Raw genomic sequence first — 16,530 nt, forward strand, 5'->3', positions numbered from 1 at the left:
AGTGTTGCGAATGGATAGGGGAGGAAGCAAATTTGTGAATAGATAGGGTGCCTTCATCACTGTTGACTGCGTATGCACGTGGGTCTGAGAAGAGGAGGAGAGTAATAGAAGGTAGGAAATAGGGTGTCTGTTGGAGTTAGAAAAAATAGAGGATACTGTAATAGTGATAAGGGATGCTGTAATAGTATTATCAAGATGAATTTTTAGAATTTCTGTTGGAGATACTTAATGTGTATTTGTTGGTGAAACCTTGATCACCGGCGCAATCAAAATGCTTTCATTTCTCTGAGACGTCCAGAATCTGATTCGTATGCAAGCGGTGGTAGTAACGCATCTGAATGGGTTATTCAAATTGATCCTCTCAAACCTCAATGGCTCCTAGACAGTGGGGCCAGCAACCACACGACGGGTGATCTAAACATTATTCGCGGCCGACATGCTATTAAAAACCCTATCCACCTCAGGACAGCCGATGGAACTGTTGTGAAGCTTGAGGAATGCGGGCGTGTCATCATAGGGGACGTCAACCTTTCTGGCGTCATGCATTTCCCTGGCTCACCCGTGAACCTGGTCTCCGCTGGAGTTCTTACACGTCAAGGCTGTGAGGTCATACTCGCTCCGGGAAGATGCACCGTTCTGAAGAAAGGCAAAGTGATCGGAATAGGCCATCAGGCCCCTGCGGACGGCCAGCACAAGGACCTGTACATCCTCGACAAACTTGACGACCGCCTTCTTGAGCCAGGGTGCGATATGTGCGCTCGCGCCAACTAGCACTACTGCTGGAATATTTGAAGTGATATGGGCTTTGGTGTGCTGGATGACTGGATGGCCCAATTGCTACTTCCTCCCTCCTCCTTGCAGCCCAATCTCTTTCCACTTTGAGCCTAGCTTAGCCGCCTGGCCCAGACGTGGGGGGAGCGCTCCCAGCGTTGGCAGCGGGTTTGAATCCGCTTTGCTAGGAACAGAGCACGGCGTGTATCAGTAGCAACCCACGGAATAGTCGCTTCCACTGATCAATTTCGCGAATCAATACTCAATTTCGTGAGCCGATCCATCGCAGATTTCTGAGGAAACCGCCAAATTCAGTTCCCGAGCACAAGTGTAGCAACACAGGTGCACTGAAGTGCAAATGGACTTTTAGCTTTTCTTCTTTCAGTCATCAATAATAGCGCACAGGCGTATTCAACATCTCCTAATAGAATTGCATCACAGCTAGTGCTGACATTAGCGCAGCCAACAAGGCAGCAAAGTAGCCATCCATTCTACATGACCTAGTCGGCAGTAGTAATTTCTTTTAGGAGTCAATATCTCTACTACTTAAAAAATACGTAGTAGTCAGTACTCAACCGGGGCAGGACGTAGTGGTCAGTCTTGCCCTCTACGTATGGGCCCTTTGCCTTCTGCCCTCCCACGCCCTCCCTCGTGTTATGCCTCCACGAATCACTCACGAAATTTCCGTCCACCAATCCCACTCTCCTTGTCCTCAGGCGCCCAGGAGCGTAGCCATGCACAGCCACATTCGTCGACCCCCTCCACCACCGTATCGCCCAATCACGCCTCCTGCTCCCGCACCACGCCGCGCTCCTCCGTCACGGGCTCCTCCAAATCCACGCCTAGATCTGGCGTGGTGGCGTCATGCTCTTTCGGGCTGATGACGGCCGCGACAGGGAACGACAACGATGGCCCGGCAATGGCAGTGACAACAGTCTTAACGGGCACGCCGAAAGCATAGGTGAGGGGCGCGACGACGATGGGGGGTGGGTCTGGAGAGCACGACCTTGTACGGGTCCTGGATCCTTGGGTCGGCAGCGCTGCAAGGTCATGAAAAGGATCAGATGTCGCCTAGAGGGGGGTTGAATAGGTGTAACCTGAAATTTTTTTACAAACTAAATGCAGCGGATCATCAACGTGCGGACAGTCTGTAGATTTTTCCGGAACCTTCGCAGATTTACGGAGGTTCCGCAGAAATCTGCAGATACTCTGAAGTTTTCAGGGAAAAACAAACTGATGCCTATGCAACTCAACGTGGATCAAATCCACGAATTACCTAGCACCAATGGATGTATTTCAACCTATTTCACCAAGTACCTGCAGCTCAAACCTCACAAGAAAATAGATCGGGTCGAAACCCTAAAAATCAACGGGTACAAGAGTATGCAACAAATCACAAGAAGTTGACAAGGGAGACACAAGAATTTATTCATCGAAGTTCGGCCACTCCCCATAGAAGTGTATATGTCTCCCTTGAGGAGCCCACAAAGAGCCGGGTCTCTTTCAACCCTTTCCTCACCCAAGCGACCACAAAGATCAAGCCAGGGTTATTTACTCAAATCGTAGGGCAACGCCTAGCCGTCTAGGTGGACGAACCAACAAGAGTAACAAACACTAAAACCGCCAGTTTGACAAAGAAAACGAGTGCTCAAAGGATGGATTTGAATCTCACTAGCACTATCCCTTGCTCTCACTCAATCCCACTCCAAATTTCACCTTGAATCACAAAGGGAAGAGAGAGAGAGAGAGAGAGAGAGAGAGAGAGAGAGAGAGATTTGAATGCTTGAGATCTGCTTTGTCTCAGGTTAGGTCGTGATGAACGAGCTACTGCTTGGAGGAGAGAGAGAGGATGTGGGGTATAAATACTCCACACACAAAAACTAGCCGTTACACATGTTGAAATGCGGACACTCCGCAAAAGTGCGGACCCTCTGCACATCCCAGTTAACCCCAATTCTGCTCAAGTGCGGACTATCTGCAAAAATGCGGACCCTCCACACTTGCACATCTCTATAAGGTTAGGGCTAACCTAGGTGCATGTGTTGTGTTTGATGTATCTCTCATAGGTATGTTAGATCTTTTGAGCACTGCTTCTACCCAAACAAGTAAATTTCGTATCCCCTTTAATAGTACGACATCCTAAACTCAATTTCAAAAGATGAAATGAATTTAAATATATAAGATCCATGTGCCGCTTTCCTTTTTCCTTTTTGCGGGATCACCATGCGTCAAATTCTCACATGTTTGAATTAAACCTGTCCATACTTCATAAATCTCATTAGTTCTTTAATTGTTTTGTCATTACCACCAAAACCCACCAAGGGGGCATAGAAGCACTTTCAATCTCCCCCTTTTTGGTGATTGATGACAACCCAATTAAAGCTTATGAAGAGATGTATATAGTTAAAACTTTTGAATCCTTATGATATAGAGAACTCCTCCTAAATTTGTGCATTTGAATGTACTTCACAAATTTTGGCCTTAAATGCCAATTGCATATTTTGAGGATAGTGTGGAGACTCCCCCTATATCATAGCATCTGTGGGGTGCAACAACAGCAGGTGTGAATGATAAAAAATAACCGTGATGCGCCTGACATGATATGCACAGCAATAACCTGAATTTCTGTCCAACTGTGGATCCTCCGCAATAACCCGAAGTTCAGCCTCTCCCCAAAGAAGTGCCTACATCTCCGTTGAGGAGCCCACAAAGAGCCAGGTCTCTTTCAACCCTTTCCTCACCCAAGCGACCACAAAGATCAAACTAGGGTTACTTACTCAAATCGTAGGGGTAATACAAACATCCCGGGACTCACCAAAAGATTGGGAGCTCGACGGGCAACGCTTAGTCGTATAGGTGGATAAACCACCAAGAGTAGCAAACACGAAAACCACCGGCTTGACAAAGAAAATGAGTGCTCAAAGGATAGATTTGAATCTCACTAGCACTATCCCTTGCTCTCACTCAATCCTACTCCAAATTTCACCTTGAATCACAAAGGGAAGAGAGAGAGAGAGCTTTGAATGCTTGAGATCTGCTTTGTCTCAGGTTAGGTCGTGATGAACGAGCTACTGCTTGGAGGAGAGAGAGAGGATGTGGGGTATAAATACTCCACACACAAAAACTAGCCGTTACACATGTTGAAATGCGGACACTCCGCAAAAGTGCGGACCCTCTGCACATCCCAGTTAACCCCAATTCTGCTCAAGTGCGGACTATCTGCAAAAATACGGACCCTCCACACTTGCACATCTCTATAAGGTTAGGGCTAACCTAGGTGCATGTGTTGTGTTTGATGTGTCTCTCATAGGTATGTTAGATCTTTTGAGCACTGCTTCTACGCAAACAAGTAAATTTCGTATCCCCCTTAATAGTACGATGTCCTAAACTCAATTTCAAAAGATGAAGTGAATTTAAATTTATAAGATCTATGTGCCGCTTCCTTTTTTCCTTTTTGGGGGATCACCATGCGTCACATTCTCACATGTTTGAATTAAACCTGTCCATACTTCATAAATCTCATTAGTTCTTTAATTGTTTTGTCATTACCGCGAAAACCCACCAACGGGACATAGAAGCATTTTCAGGTCGCCATCACCACAAAGGTCGTTGCGTCGAGCTTTCATGGGTGCGAGCGTTGTCACTGGGGAGGTGGCGGCGGCATTGTGGGTCCTAGGTAGCAGTTCGTTGGGCGGGGATGTGTACTCGCAGCTCTGGCACAACATCGCGCAAGTTGACAGGCGCGTGGGTAGGGACATGGGTGTGCCCTCTTAGCCACCCGCGAAGAGCGGGAATAGCAGTGCTGGCTCAAGCTTGATGGCCGGCGAGGTCAGGTCGAGCTTCTGCGGCTGCAACGTGGTACCGTCGGTGCCAGCGCTGCACAAGGACAATGACATCGAAGATGTCGCGGTGTTGCCGCTGCCATTGGACAAGCCGGGCGCGTGGGTAGGCACATCCATGTCGAGCGGTTGAACAGCAATGCACTGCTCAAGTGGAGCAGAGACGAGTTTGATTGCCGCAATGGGTTGTGTTCTGATTCTTTGTTGCTAGCAATGGGTTATGCATGCACAAAAAAAATGCGAGCATTGCAAGAACTCATGCCTCACTGCAAGAAGGTGAAGAAACAATCTCTCCCTATGAAAGAATGCAACATCTCTTGCTAGATGCGAACATGAACCTTAAGATCTCGGTTTTTGGCAGGTTGCAAAAACTTTTTGGCTCCCGTTGTAACGTACAGACACTCAACTAGTATATCAAACAAATTTAGCATCACTTAACTATCAAATAAGTACAGTACATGCAGTAGTGTTCGCAAATTTAATTCCACACCATATGACCATAGAACATAGTGTGCAGCTAGGACTGCTCTCTCTGTCGCACAAACACACAAACATGCAAGCACATTAAAAAGAAAATGTCTCAAGTCCAGGGAGTACAAATAATCAAACTAAGCGGATGACATGCTTGTAGAAAGGCAAACGAATTAATACAAGAGCCAAGAATTCAAACTCTGTGATGCATGAGACTGAAGCAAGCCAGTTGACAAGGAGTAATTGAGTTCTCATGAAATTGATGTGGACAAGGCTGCTACTGCAGATCCGACTTCTTGGCATCGATGGTGCGGATTATGCTCAGGGCCTGGATGGTTAGGATGCTCTTCGATTGCCTCTTTAATCGGATCCAGATTGTAGGCACCGTTGAGCTCCAGCTTCGTCAGCTTAGGGAGGTGGTTGACTCCAGAAAGATCCTCCAATCTGTCAAAAGACCACACAATCCTCTCAAGCTTAGGAACACCAACTTGTTTTCCCACTTGACATGCACTATAAATTCTTTCTTTCTCAAAAGAAACATTTGTTAGTCCTAGGATGTGCTCCCTTTTAGAAGTTCAGACAAATTCCTTATGCCAACATGGGCTAGTCGGCGGTGCCATAGCCAACCCATGCTAGACTTAGCAATCAAGCAAGTCTTAGGTCTCACTTCATCCGTTGAAAAATCAACAAGATAAACCTTGCCCTTCAAATGACCGGTGAAAGCTATTGAGGAGTCTTCACTTTTAGATATGGTCACACCCTCATTAGTAAAAAGACAATTGTAGCCCATTTCACAAAGTTATGATACGGATAACAAATTATAGCTAAGAGATTTAACTAACAAGACGTTTGAGATAGAATGATCATTGAAGATAGCAATTTTACCTAAACCAATTACCTATCCTTTTCCATCATCTTCAAATACAATGTTCTCATGTGATCCTCCATTTTCTTCAAATGATGAGAACATGCTCTTCTCTTCGGTCATATGATTGGTGCATCCACTATCAAGCACCCAACTTGATCCACCGGAGGAGTATGCCTACAAAAAAAATTATGCTTTTGCTTTAGGCACCCAAATTTGTTTGAGTCCTTTCACGTTAGTCACAAGAACTTTTGGCACCCACACATTTCTTTTCACAACTCGATTCTTTGTGCGAGCACCAACATATAGAGCAACCACTTTATCACGGTGGTTTCTCTAAAGCACATAAGAGGCATAAAAAGTAGCTTGAGGTGCATGGCCTTAAGATTGCTTGGCTTGTGTGGTGAGATCAACTTGCTTGCCTCCCTTGATGAACTTGAGGCACTCCTTGCCATTTATCACCACACACTCACTTGGCTTGCTCATATGCATGTCATAGCCAAGCTCTCTTTTTAGCTTGTTGTCCTCGACCTCAATGGTCTTGTATAGGGCATCCTTGGATTTGTATATCTTCAAGCATCCATACTTAACCAAGGCATTTAGCCTCTCATTTTCTTTTTTAATGCTTGCAAGGATTTAGCATTAGTAGCACACGCATTTATATCAATATTTTAGCAACAAGAGCAACCTTGACTAGTGAACGCATTAGAGAGCAATGTTGTATCATTAGAGGAAGATGTGTTATTCCTAAGAGCATCAAATTGCACTAAAAAGCTTTATGAGTTTCATCCAAACAATTAAAATTCTCTTGAATTGTGGTATTACTAACCTCTAGACTAGCAATTGAGATATTGGCCAAATCAAGATCCATAACCTATTGGAGCGGGTAAGGCTTGATAACATTTGCAACAAGCAAAGTTGGTACATGATTGTTCTTGATTTTTTTTATGTCTCTATTTCAGAGAAGAAGGGACCAGGTCAACGAAAAAAATGCGAGCATTGCAAGAACTCATGCCTCACTGCAAGAAGGTGAAGAAACAATCTCTCCCTATGAAAGAATGCAACATCTCTTGCTAGATGCGAACATGAACCCTAAGATCTCGGTTTTTGGCAGCTTGCAAAAACTTTTTGGCTCATGTTGTAACATACGGACACTCAACTAGTATATCAAACAAATTTAGCATCACTTAACTATCAAATAAGTACAGTACATGCAGTAGTGTTCGCAAATTTATTGAACCATGAAGCTTGTAATATATTCTAATTTGCTATTCACCTACTTATTGAACCATGTAGCTTGAAATCATTGTTATGGCTCATGGTGGTCTTCCCCAGCTTCTTCAGCAACGGTACGACGAGAACCATTGGGGACGGATGATTTTCACAGGGCAGGTGCATGAGTAAGCGTGTTATTGTAGGTACATTAGTACCATAGGTGATCAATGTTAATAAATTATAACTGTTTATGTCACGTATAGAAGGAGCGCACAAGGGGCCTGAGGCATGCGGGACTGGGCACCCATGAATGCGGAGCGCCTACATAGGTGGACGGAGTCAGCCACAGTGGATGTCGTCGTTCCTGCTGGACAATACGACGATACCACGTACTGGGAGTGCCTTTCATGGTACCGTCCACGCACGCGTGCCACCTTACTCAGCGGACTTGTAGAGCCGGCCCCCAGACCCTTCCCCGAGGATTGTGCCCGCCTTCTTCATGTTGTGGTAAGTGATGCGGTACTTATAACGATTTTTATTGGTCAAACCTCTGTATTACTGACATGACCCTTATCTTATACAGACCGAAGAGGCGTACGATATGCATACGCAGGCGGAACAAGCTTGTGAGGAAGCAATCGGGTCATCAACATGGAGGGATCGGAACCCTCTCCGGGACTACATGAGGATGAGAGGGTCCCGCTTCCTATCCACTATATGTGGTCTAGGTGGTTGTGCCCCGCGTTGGAGGGGGTATGACCTACCAGCCATGGACCCGTCCCGTGCCTCCCACAGAAGGCGCTCGTCCATTACCCGTGACGAACCCGTTCGGGCACAGTCACGAGTGGCACCTTCGGCTTCAGAGCATCGCGAGGAGTGCACGCAGGCTCCTACGCCCGAGCAGTGTACACTGGGTTCATAGGCCTCGCAGTGGACACAGCATCCTCAGACTACGCCGACACCTCCGTCTGCAGCATCGACTCGTCACAAGGATGTCGTTCACTCCACGCAGCAGACACCTGACTGGAGCAGCACGCATGATTTTGATTGGGCTGCTGCAATGCAGGCCGCTAGCTTCACCGATCTCCTCAGCACACAGTACCCCTAATATCCCGATGCACCTGGGGGTTTACAGTGGTACCAGCAGGGCGAGCCTTCGGCACACCGGACTCTGTCGAAGCACGTTCTAAGGGTGTCCACACTACCGCATGAGGATCCTTCTTCATGGTACATGCAGGGCAGAGTTAGAGGGGTGGGATACACGTTCGGTGGGGGTCCCACAGGGCAGGACGATGATGATGACGAGCAAGGGAACACGTGGCAGGGGCCAGCGCAGGCCGCTGGGATGAGGGCCACACACCCACCAGACACGTACACTCCTGGGGATTTCTTGCGTCGTCGTCGTCGTCGTCGTTGAGTCGCCAGTGCAGTTGTTCGGTGCACTTGTACATGTTAATGACATATGTATTGTTGACTTTATTGTCGTAGTCATTCCTATTATGTAATATTAACTGTATTGTTAATTTAATTGTTTTTAATTTATGTAATGTTTGTCAAATAATTCTGGCACATAACTTTATTTATTACTTATTTATTAAGCTTTGTTACATATTAATTATGATATTTAATACTTGTTTAATGTTTCTTAAATAATCAGAGATTCATGCTTTGGTGCAGCGTCATAACATTGCAGTGAAGGATCAATAAATCTATGGCGGGATCAATAACACCTACAACAATCCATATAGCACTTAATGCCTACTTGCAGGTTGTGCGTGAAGGGAAGGATGATCTCTTCAAGGAGAACAATCTAATCCAAGCCGTGGCCAAATTGCATGCAAGACCCTTCTGTTCTGCGTTAACTGCTCTGCTCCAACATATAACCACCGAGGACCTTAGGGCCCTCTTGCACGAGCAACGTCAAACGTATCTCAGGGTGTGCGAACTGGCCGATCATCCTTCTGTTCTAGCTTTCTCTAGGAGGCAAAGAACAATAGTGATGTTGTCCGACCAGTATGCATCCCATATTCATGTTTGTAATTTCCTATGTGCTCACCATACTTATCTTTTTTCCATTGATTCGAATGCTACTCTTTTGCGTTAGGTGTTTACGGAAGATGCACAGTTGATCAACAAAGACATCACAAACTTCTTGGTGATGTATATTCTCTTCGGCGGGGGTGTCATGCCTAGTTCGCGTAGAAGACGATGACAGTCAGCGAACCTAAGGGGTACAAGGGCGCCCTCTACTACTCATCCAGAAAATGATGAGGACGATGAGGATGATGATTTCATGCCCCCAATGCCTCGACGTTCTAGCAGTAATATAGGAGAAGGTTCAATGATCACAACAATAGGACGTTCACGCACCACATTGAGATGGCGTACAACCGACAAGGAAATAGAATGTGCTACTACCATGATAGCTCAAGATGATGACGACAACGATGATTTCATGCCACAACGACCTCTCCCACCGAGGCCTCCATCTCCGGAGGACATTGATGACCCTGAAAATGATGGTGGATTTGCTGGTACCCATCCTTACAACCTCCCATTACCACCTCGGAGACGACAACCATCTTACACTGATAACATTGACTGGCACAACTGGTATTCTTCCGCTAATTTGCGTCGCCACTTTCCTTCGTCATCTTGACATGATCTAGGTATTTAACATCTATGCACTATGAACTATGCAAATGCCATGCAGGACACGCCAATGCTTATGCTAGTGTCCTCTTACGACTAATGTTGTAGCACGAGCACCTTGGGGACAGGCTTAGACTGGGGTTGTATCACCAGCACCTTGAGGACTAACATTAATTGCAGCTCTAGCATCACGCCGATGTGCTTCTGTTGTGACCCTTGTAGGCTTCGTGAGTCCCAAGACATCTCCTACACCTATAGCCTACGCTTCTTCATGTATGCCAACTACCACTACGACAAGCCTCAACATGGACCATACGAGTATCCACCGGTATAGCGACGTATATCACTAATGTGGCACTTTCCGTACGATTTCATGCACTGTCTTACTAATCTCCCATCTTGTTTCATGTGTCCAGTCTCCTCCACCTATTTGTGACTTCATGGAATGGTTAGACATGGAGCAAAATGCGCACCAGAAGCGGTGGGTCGACATGAGCATGCGGTGGAGGAGGGAAGCGTATGAATACCGGGAGTACGAGCAACAACAGGAGGAACTACGGCTCAAGCATCAGGAGGAGGAGCGTATGAGGAAGGCAGCGAAGGAGCGTGCCGCATCTGAGGCACGCGAAGCAGAGAGGGAAATGAAGCGGCAGAGGACCCGTCGCGCTAAAGCAGAGGGTCCCGATGCCCTGCGAAAAGGCAAATATCCTAGATGCACTCATTAGAGAGCATCTATTGTAACCTGGTCTATTTTCATTCACTAAGGCATGTTTGGTTTAGCAGCGGCACGCTATTAAGTTAGTCTTTAGGCGTATCATACATGCCAATGGTAGAGAGCATCTATTGTAACCTGGTCTATTTTCATCTCTTTATGGTTAGGGTCCATTCGCGCAGCGACGAAACCACATATCCCATATAGTGTTTATCAGCGTATGTAACCTCTATACCGAGTTATATGATAATATTATTGTTCGACAAATTAAAATTTGTATCCTCCCAACATTACTTCACTAAAAAGTTACCTACACAAATACATTAAATGAATAATAAAATGTCAACAAAATTATGTTGAAACAAATTCACACACGACAAGACGCGACGTGAGCGAGGAAATGGCACTATGCACCGTATTCGGCACCTCAATATAGGGAGTTTTCGGCACCTGAGATGCCGAATATGGTGAACAGTGCCGTATTCGGCACCTCCGATACCGAATATAGGTTGGGCACATCGTTTTTCGGTGCCTAAGGTACCAGAATCTATTTTTTGGTGATTGAGGTGCCGAATACAGGTGCTAGATTTGCAAATACGCTGATATATTTTCTATTTTGGTAAATATGGTTTTATTTGTTGTCTATTTTTGGATTTAAAATTCCCCTCTTTATTTGCTATTTTTTCGAGCGGGAGTTTTGAATTTACTTAAACGGGGCGCATTGTTGACACAGCGGAGCCCATGCCTCTCCCGCAAATGGCCGCCACCAGTCCATCTCGGAAAGACATGGTCCATAGCTTCTATGTGTGCACTGGCCCATGATATTCTGACGGTCCACGATTTTCAGGCCGAACAGAAAGAAAACAGCAGGCCTATTTATGCGAACTCCTAGGGCGGCCCACAGCCCACAAACAAGTTTCCAACGGCATACCGCTGCCCAACCGAATCAATCGCCTAGGGTCGCGCGCCGTGAAGCGGCCGGCCGGGCCCCCAGCGGCGCGGCAATGGTGGCGCCGGTGGAGGGACCGGAAAGGGTTATGCGCCGGAGGTGGACCTGTCGCAGATGGAGAACGAGGAGAAGGAGCGAGCTGCGCCGAGCGAGGCGGTGGCAACGGATGGGGTCACGGGTGCCGACGAGTCGAAGAACGCTCGACACCGGCTATTCAACACGCGGCTGTTTCTTACAGGTAAGTAATATTTACTATGCTTTGGTTTGCTTGACCCAGATGTATTCTTCGAAATTCCAATCGATTTACTAGCTCAAGTGGTGGTAAGGGGACGAGAGGACAGCAATAAACAAATCCAGACTGTAGCAATGTTGGGAAGAAATGCTGCTTGATAGAACCAGAACACAGGGTATACCAGTAGCACCTCACGAGATTGGCGTTTCTACCAATCAATTACATGTAACAATAGCCAACTCGTGAGGCCAATGCATCAATGATTCAGAGAAAACCGCCCGATTCAGTCTCAGAGCACTAGTGCAGCAAGGCAGGTGCCCAAACCACATGGACATTTTAGATTGTGTTCCATTAGCTTTCTTCTTTCATGCGTCAACAGCACAGACTTGTTTAACATCACTTAAGAGAATTAGAGCACAGAGAGGATGTCCAGCAGACATTTGACCAACATTATGACTGAATTTACCAGGAACAAGTCAAACTTAGACTTCAGACACTCATCGACCACACACTGCAGCCAACGAGACAGCTATGTAAACATCCATTCTACATAACCAACTCAGTAGTAGTATTTTCTTTTGTCAATCATTATATAGGACACAAACTCGTCATCACTTAACAATTGAATAAGGACAACACACATAGTAGTGTTCGTGATGAATACACGCAAATTAAATTCCACACCAAAGACCATAGACTGCAGCTACGGCATCTCGCTCTCTCACACGCACAAACATACACAAGTTCCAAGTTCAGAGAATACAGAGAACCAAACACACAACATGCATGCAGAAAGGAAAACAATTGATACGTGAAGGAAGAAATCAAACTCTGTGACGATGAGTCTGAAGACGATGACCAGGGTTTCCTTCAGCTGGATCTTTATCCAAGGATGTATGGATTGCCAATAGCGAAGAAAGCTTCTGGTCAATGGAGAGTAATTTAGTACTCATGGAGCTGATGAGGACGAGGCTGCATTTCCGTCTTCTTGGCGTTGATGGTGTGGATTATGCTTTAAAACAGGATGGTAAGGGTAGTTAGGATGCCTTCTAATTGCTGCTCTCACCGGATCCAGGTTGCAGTCGCCGTTAAGCTCCAGTTTCTTCAACTCAGGGAGGTGTTCGACTCCAGAAATAGCCTCCATGACGGCGAAAGACCACACAATCCTCTCGAGTTTAGGAGCTGCACCTATGACAAAGCTAATGTTGGTAATGTCGCTGCCCTCAACAAGCAGAAAGTTGAGACTTTGGAATTCTTCTTCCTTGAAGGCGAGCTCACTTTCGGTATATGACTTGTGCAGAAGTCTGACCCAGCGCAGGCCATGCAGTTTGCCAAGGATATTTAGATCATCTTCCTTCAAGTAAGTCTCACTCAGTGTTATCTTGGCAAGTTTATGGTGCTCTTGAATCAAGTGAGTAAGCCCACTAGTGACGCCACTGATGTTCAGGCTTTCGATGAACTGTGGAAGGGAGGGTAAAGCATCTGCTATCCCTACATCATGATTTTCTGGACCAGCCGGTCGGTCAATCCGGATTGACAAGGAACGGAGGCATCTATGCAATTTTTCAATTTGGCGGAACAGATCAGTCAACTTGGCATTTTTACCATGAAGAGCTACACCAAGTTTCCTCAGTTTCAGCAGCTGAGCGATGCCGACTAGCTCACTGTCACTGTTGGAAACCTGGGCATGGGACAATATCTCCAGGTTCTCCATTCTCTCAATGCTGAGTGGCATGCTCACCGTGGAAAATGATTCTTCAAACCTGTTAGCATCATTCCTTGCAGAGACCTTGTGACCAGCAAGGAAATGCTTTAGCAGTGGAAGCACAATAGCCTTTTTTGCAAGTACTCGTACCTTGGTTTGCCGGATATCCAACGTCTCCAAGCACTGGAGCTCCTTAATTTGCTTGGGTAGCTCTGTGATATCAGTATTCCTGAGGCTCAAATACTTGAGCAACAATATCTTGCAGATGCTCCTCAGATGATGCTTGTTCAAGCCTGTGCAGCCTTCTAGGTCCAGCACTTTCAAAAGCTGCCATTGAGAAGATTCAGCCAAGATTGGAAGAAGAGCTACGATGTCATTTCTGCCAACATCAGGGTGGGATTTTTGGAACCCTATTCTGTTGTGAATAGAAAGGTGGTGAGCCAAATCTGGTGGTAGGTGCATGTCTGCAAAGTTTACGTCCCTAGCAATCCTCGCTATGAACTCGCGAACTTCATGGTGTACTGTGCAGCTCTTGATGTCTCCGGCAGCACTGATTTCCCCAGGAGAAACAAACCCTCGAGTGACAAGCACATCCAAGTAGCGCTCGGCTTCATCCGTCACTATCTTTATGTCATCACTTGCAGCAGTTGTATTTATGAGGCCTTCAGCAATCCACCTTCTCGCCAAGCTTGTGGCCCTGATGATGTGGCCTTTGGGGAAAATAGTGAGATACAACAAGCAGCCCCTGTACTTGCTAGGCAACTCACTGTAGCAGAACATTAGCACTTGCTTAACAGTGCTTTTGTTCAGCCGTTTACACTCTAAAATTGCATCGCCATACTTTTTGAGTTCATCGCTTGTCCTGTTAGGATTAACATACAGAAGATGCAAGAACATCTTCATTGCAAAGGCATTGGGGTGGCATACGTCGTCGAAGATGCACATGCGCCCATATGTATCATCCCAGTATGTGTACTTAGCATTAAGCTTGTCCGCTTTGCTTACGTAAAACTCCTCTAGATTTCTTGCATTGATTATTTTGCACGGAGAAGGCCACATGGCCACTTGATCGATCTCTGTGGTCGTTACTATGGTGCTACCAGGACGACACCCATCAGCAGCGTGTAAAAGAGCATCCATTATGCACTTCCACTGCTGCTCTCTTGTGACATCAGCAAGTACCATCAAGAAGCGCTTACCTTTCAGATGCCCCTGAAGTTTGCTAGCGAGCTGCTCCTCATCCTTGTTGACGGGCGACTCCGTCTCCGTGCTGTGCTGCTCCCCCTCCTTTCTTAGCTTGCCTTCTTGTTCAGGTTGAAGAACTGTTACTTGTTCGAGTATGTTGACCAGGAGCCGTCGTGGAGATCCGTAGTCTGATGTGACGAAGGCCTTGCAGTCGAATGAGCTCGCCACAGAGGAATGTTCGTACACTCCCAGTGCTACGCGTTTTGCCAACCTATACCCCATAATAGGGAAAACCCTCAGCTGTGGTTGACCATCTCCCGCGGTGGCAGGTGGTTCCTCGCACAACCACTTGACCAGGGAATCGATACCTTTGCTTACGAACTCCTCATCGTCCCCAGGTTCAGCACCGTCAAATAGAGCGGAGCGCCTCCGAAGATCTTCCACCACGCCTGCAGCCGCCCGTGGAGACTGGGCGTCGCCGTCATATGTGTCGGCACCGGCCATGGCCAAATCTGGCACGGTGACGCCGTACCTGAGCCGCCTGTCGCCAACGTCCCTTGCGCGGATCTTGAGCTCCCGGATCCGTGTCGCGATCTGGCGGCGAACTGGGATGGTCTGCAGAAACAGGAGGATCCGCCGGATATATCCTAAGATGCCCTTGCCTCCGGGCCCGACTCCGACGTAGTGGACGTAGAGCTCGACGTTGCCCTCGCAGTCGCGAGTGAGGCCAGCGACCTGCTTCATCCAGGCCCGGATCTGGTGGTCCCGGTGCTGAGCCTCGGTGAGATGCAGGAGCAAGCCGTTCATGCTCTCCATCTCGTCCTTGATGAACTCCACGTCGCCGCGGATGCCGCCGAGCAGCTGCGCCTCGTTGACAAGGACGGTGGTGAGGCGGCCCAGGAGCGAGTCGAGGGCGCCCTGGGCGTCCATCGCTGGCGCGCTTTCTGTGGATCTATGGGATCTCTGACTCTCTGGGTACGGTACGTGGAGAAGATTAAGAATAATGCACTTGCATACTACTCCTGTGGCGGGAGTCGTCGTCCAATGGGGAGACTAATTCCTGCACTAGTTGTCCAGCTTGAAGCCTGATTGTAATTGTCAGCAAAGCTACTACAAGCCCCGCAGCGTCTGCAGCGTATCACACGCTTATGCTGCAAATGAAGATTGACCAGGTGAAGTTTTACTAGTATACGCTTCCATGATATGAAAATGGCGACGATCAATCAGAAGGCTGTTTTTTTTATATATAAAGGAAAGATTAGGTAGACATAGTTTTTATGGATAGACGCATAGTCCACAAAAGACAACCGAAAATTAACAGATGCAAGACTGGCCATATGAGGTCTTACTAGTATATGCATGCTTCGATCGATGATTGGACAACAGCAATTTGTGATGAACCAGTAGGTAGGTAGGTAGTTTGCCAATTAGTATTTGACGTGGTTTGTATTTACACGCATCCAGCTTTGCATTGGCTGTATGCTCACATGGTCAAAAACTCGCTTGCAGTTTCTGCTGACTTTGAGATTAGTACAAGTATAATAACTTTCTACTACAGAGATTGTGAAGATTGGAGCAGCTAATATTAGCATCAACGTTCCCGCCGGCGTGCCGGAGAAAGGGCGCGCAAACTAGCGACACCAGCGACGGGCTACGGCGACGCGGCACGGCTGTTCTTTAAATGTAAGTAGTATCGCCCATGCATTTTTTATACAGTACTTCATTACTTGTGTGCGATTAATCCTGCGAAACTCCAATCATCGACCGTACCAGTTCATTAGCCAAACCATCATATATTAGAAACCACCTGAAAGTTTATTAGCAAAACCACCTGCAAGTCAGAGAGGTTTTCATAAACCCGCCTGCAACTGATTTTGTTACGGTCTCATACCTGCAGGCAGATGGGAAAAATAACCACCCCTATCACGTGCACC

General features: G+C 46.9%; 1 protein-coding gene across 1 annotated transcript; it reads right to left on the reverse strand.

Moving 5' to 3' along the window:
- Nucleotides 1-12,277: 12,277 nt before the first annotated feature.
- On the reverse strand, nt 12,278-15,661 carry LOC133887188 (disease resistance protein PIK6-NP-like). Its single transcript, XM_062327142.1, has one exon. The coding sequence runs from the start codon at nt 15,524-15,526 to the stop codon at nt 12,656-12,658; it is 2,871 nt and encodes a 956-aa protein (XP_062183126.1). The 5' UTR covers nt 15,527-15,661; the 3' UTR covers nt 12,278-12,655.
- Nucleotides 15,662-16,530: the final 869 nt, after the last annotated feature.

This window comes from Phragmites australis, chromosome 12 (genome assembly GCF_958298935.1).
Source record: "Phragmites australis chromosome 12, lpPhrAust1.1, whole genome shotgun sequence".
NCBI lineage: Eukaryota > Viridiplantae > Streptophyta > Magnoliopsida > Poales > Poaceae > Phragmites > Phragmites australis.

Coding starts and splice junctions, on each gene's coding strand:
- LOC133887188 (XM_062327142.1), bottom strand. CDS start 15,526: ATGGACGCCCAGGGCGCCCTCGACTCGCTCCTGGGCCGCCTCACCACC.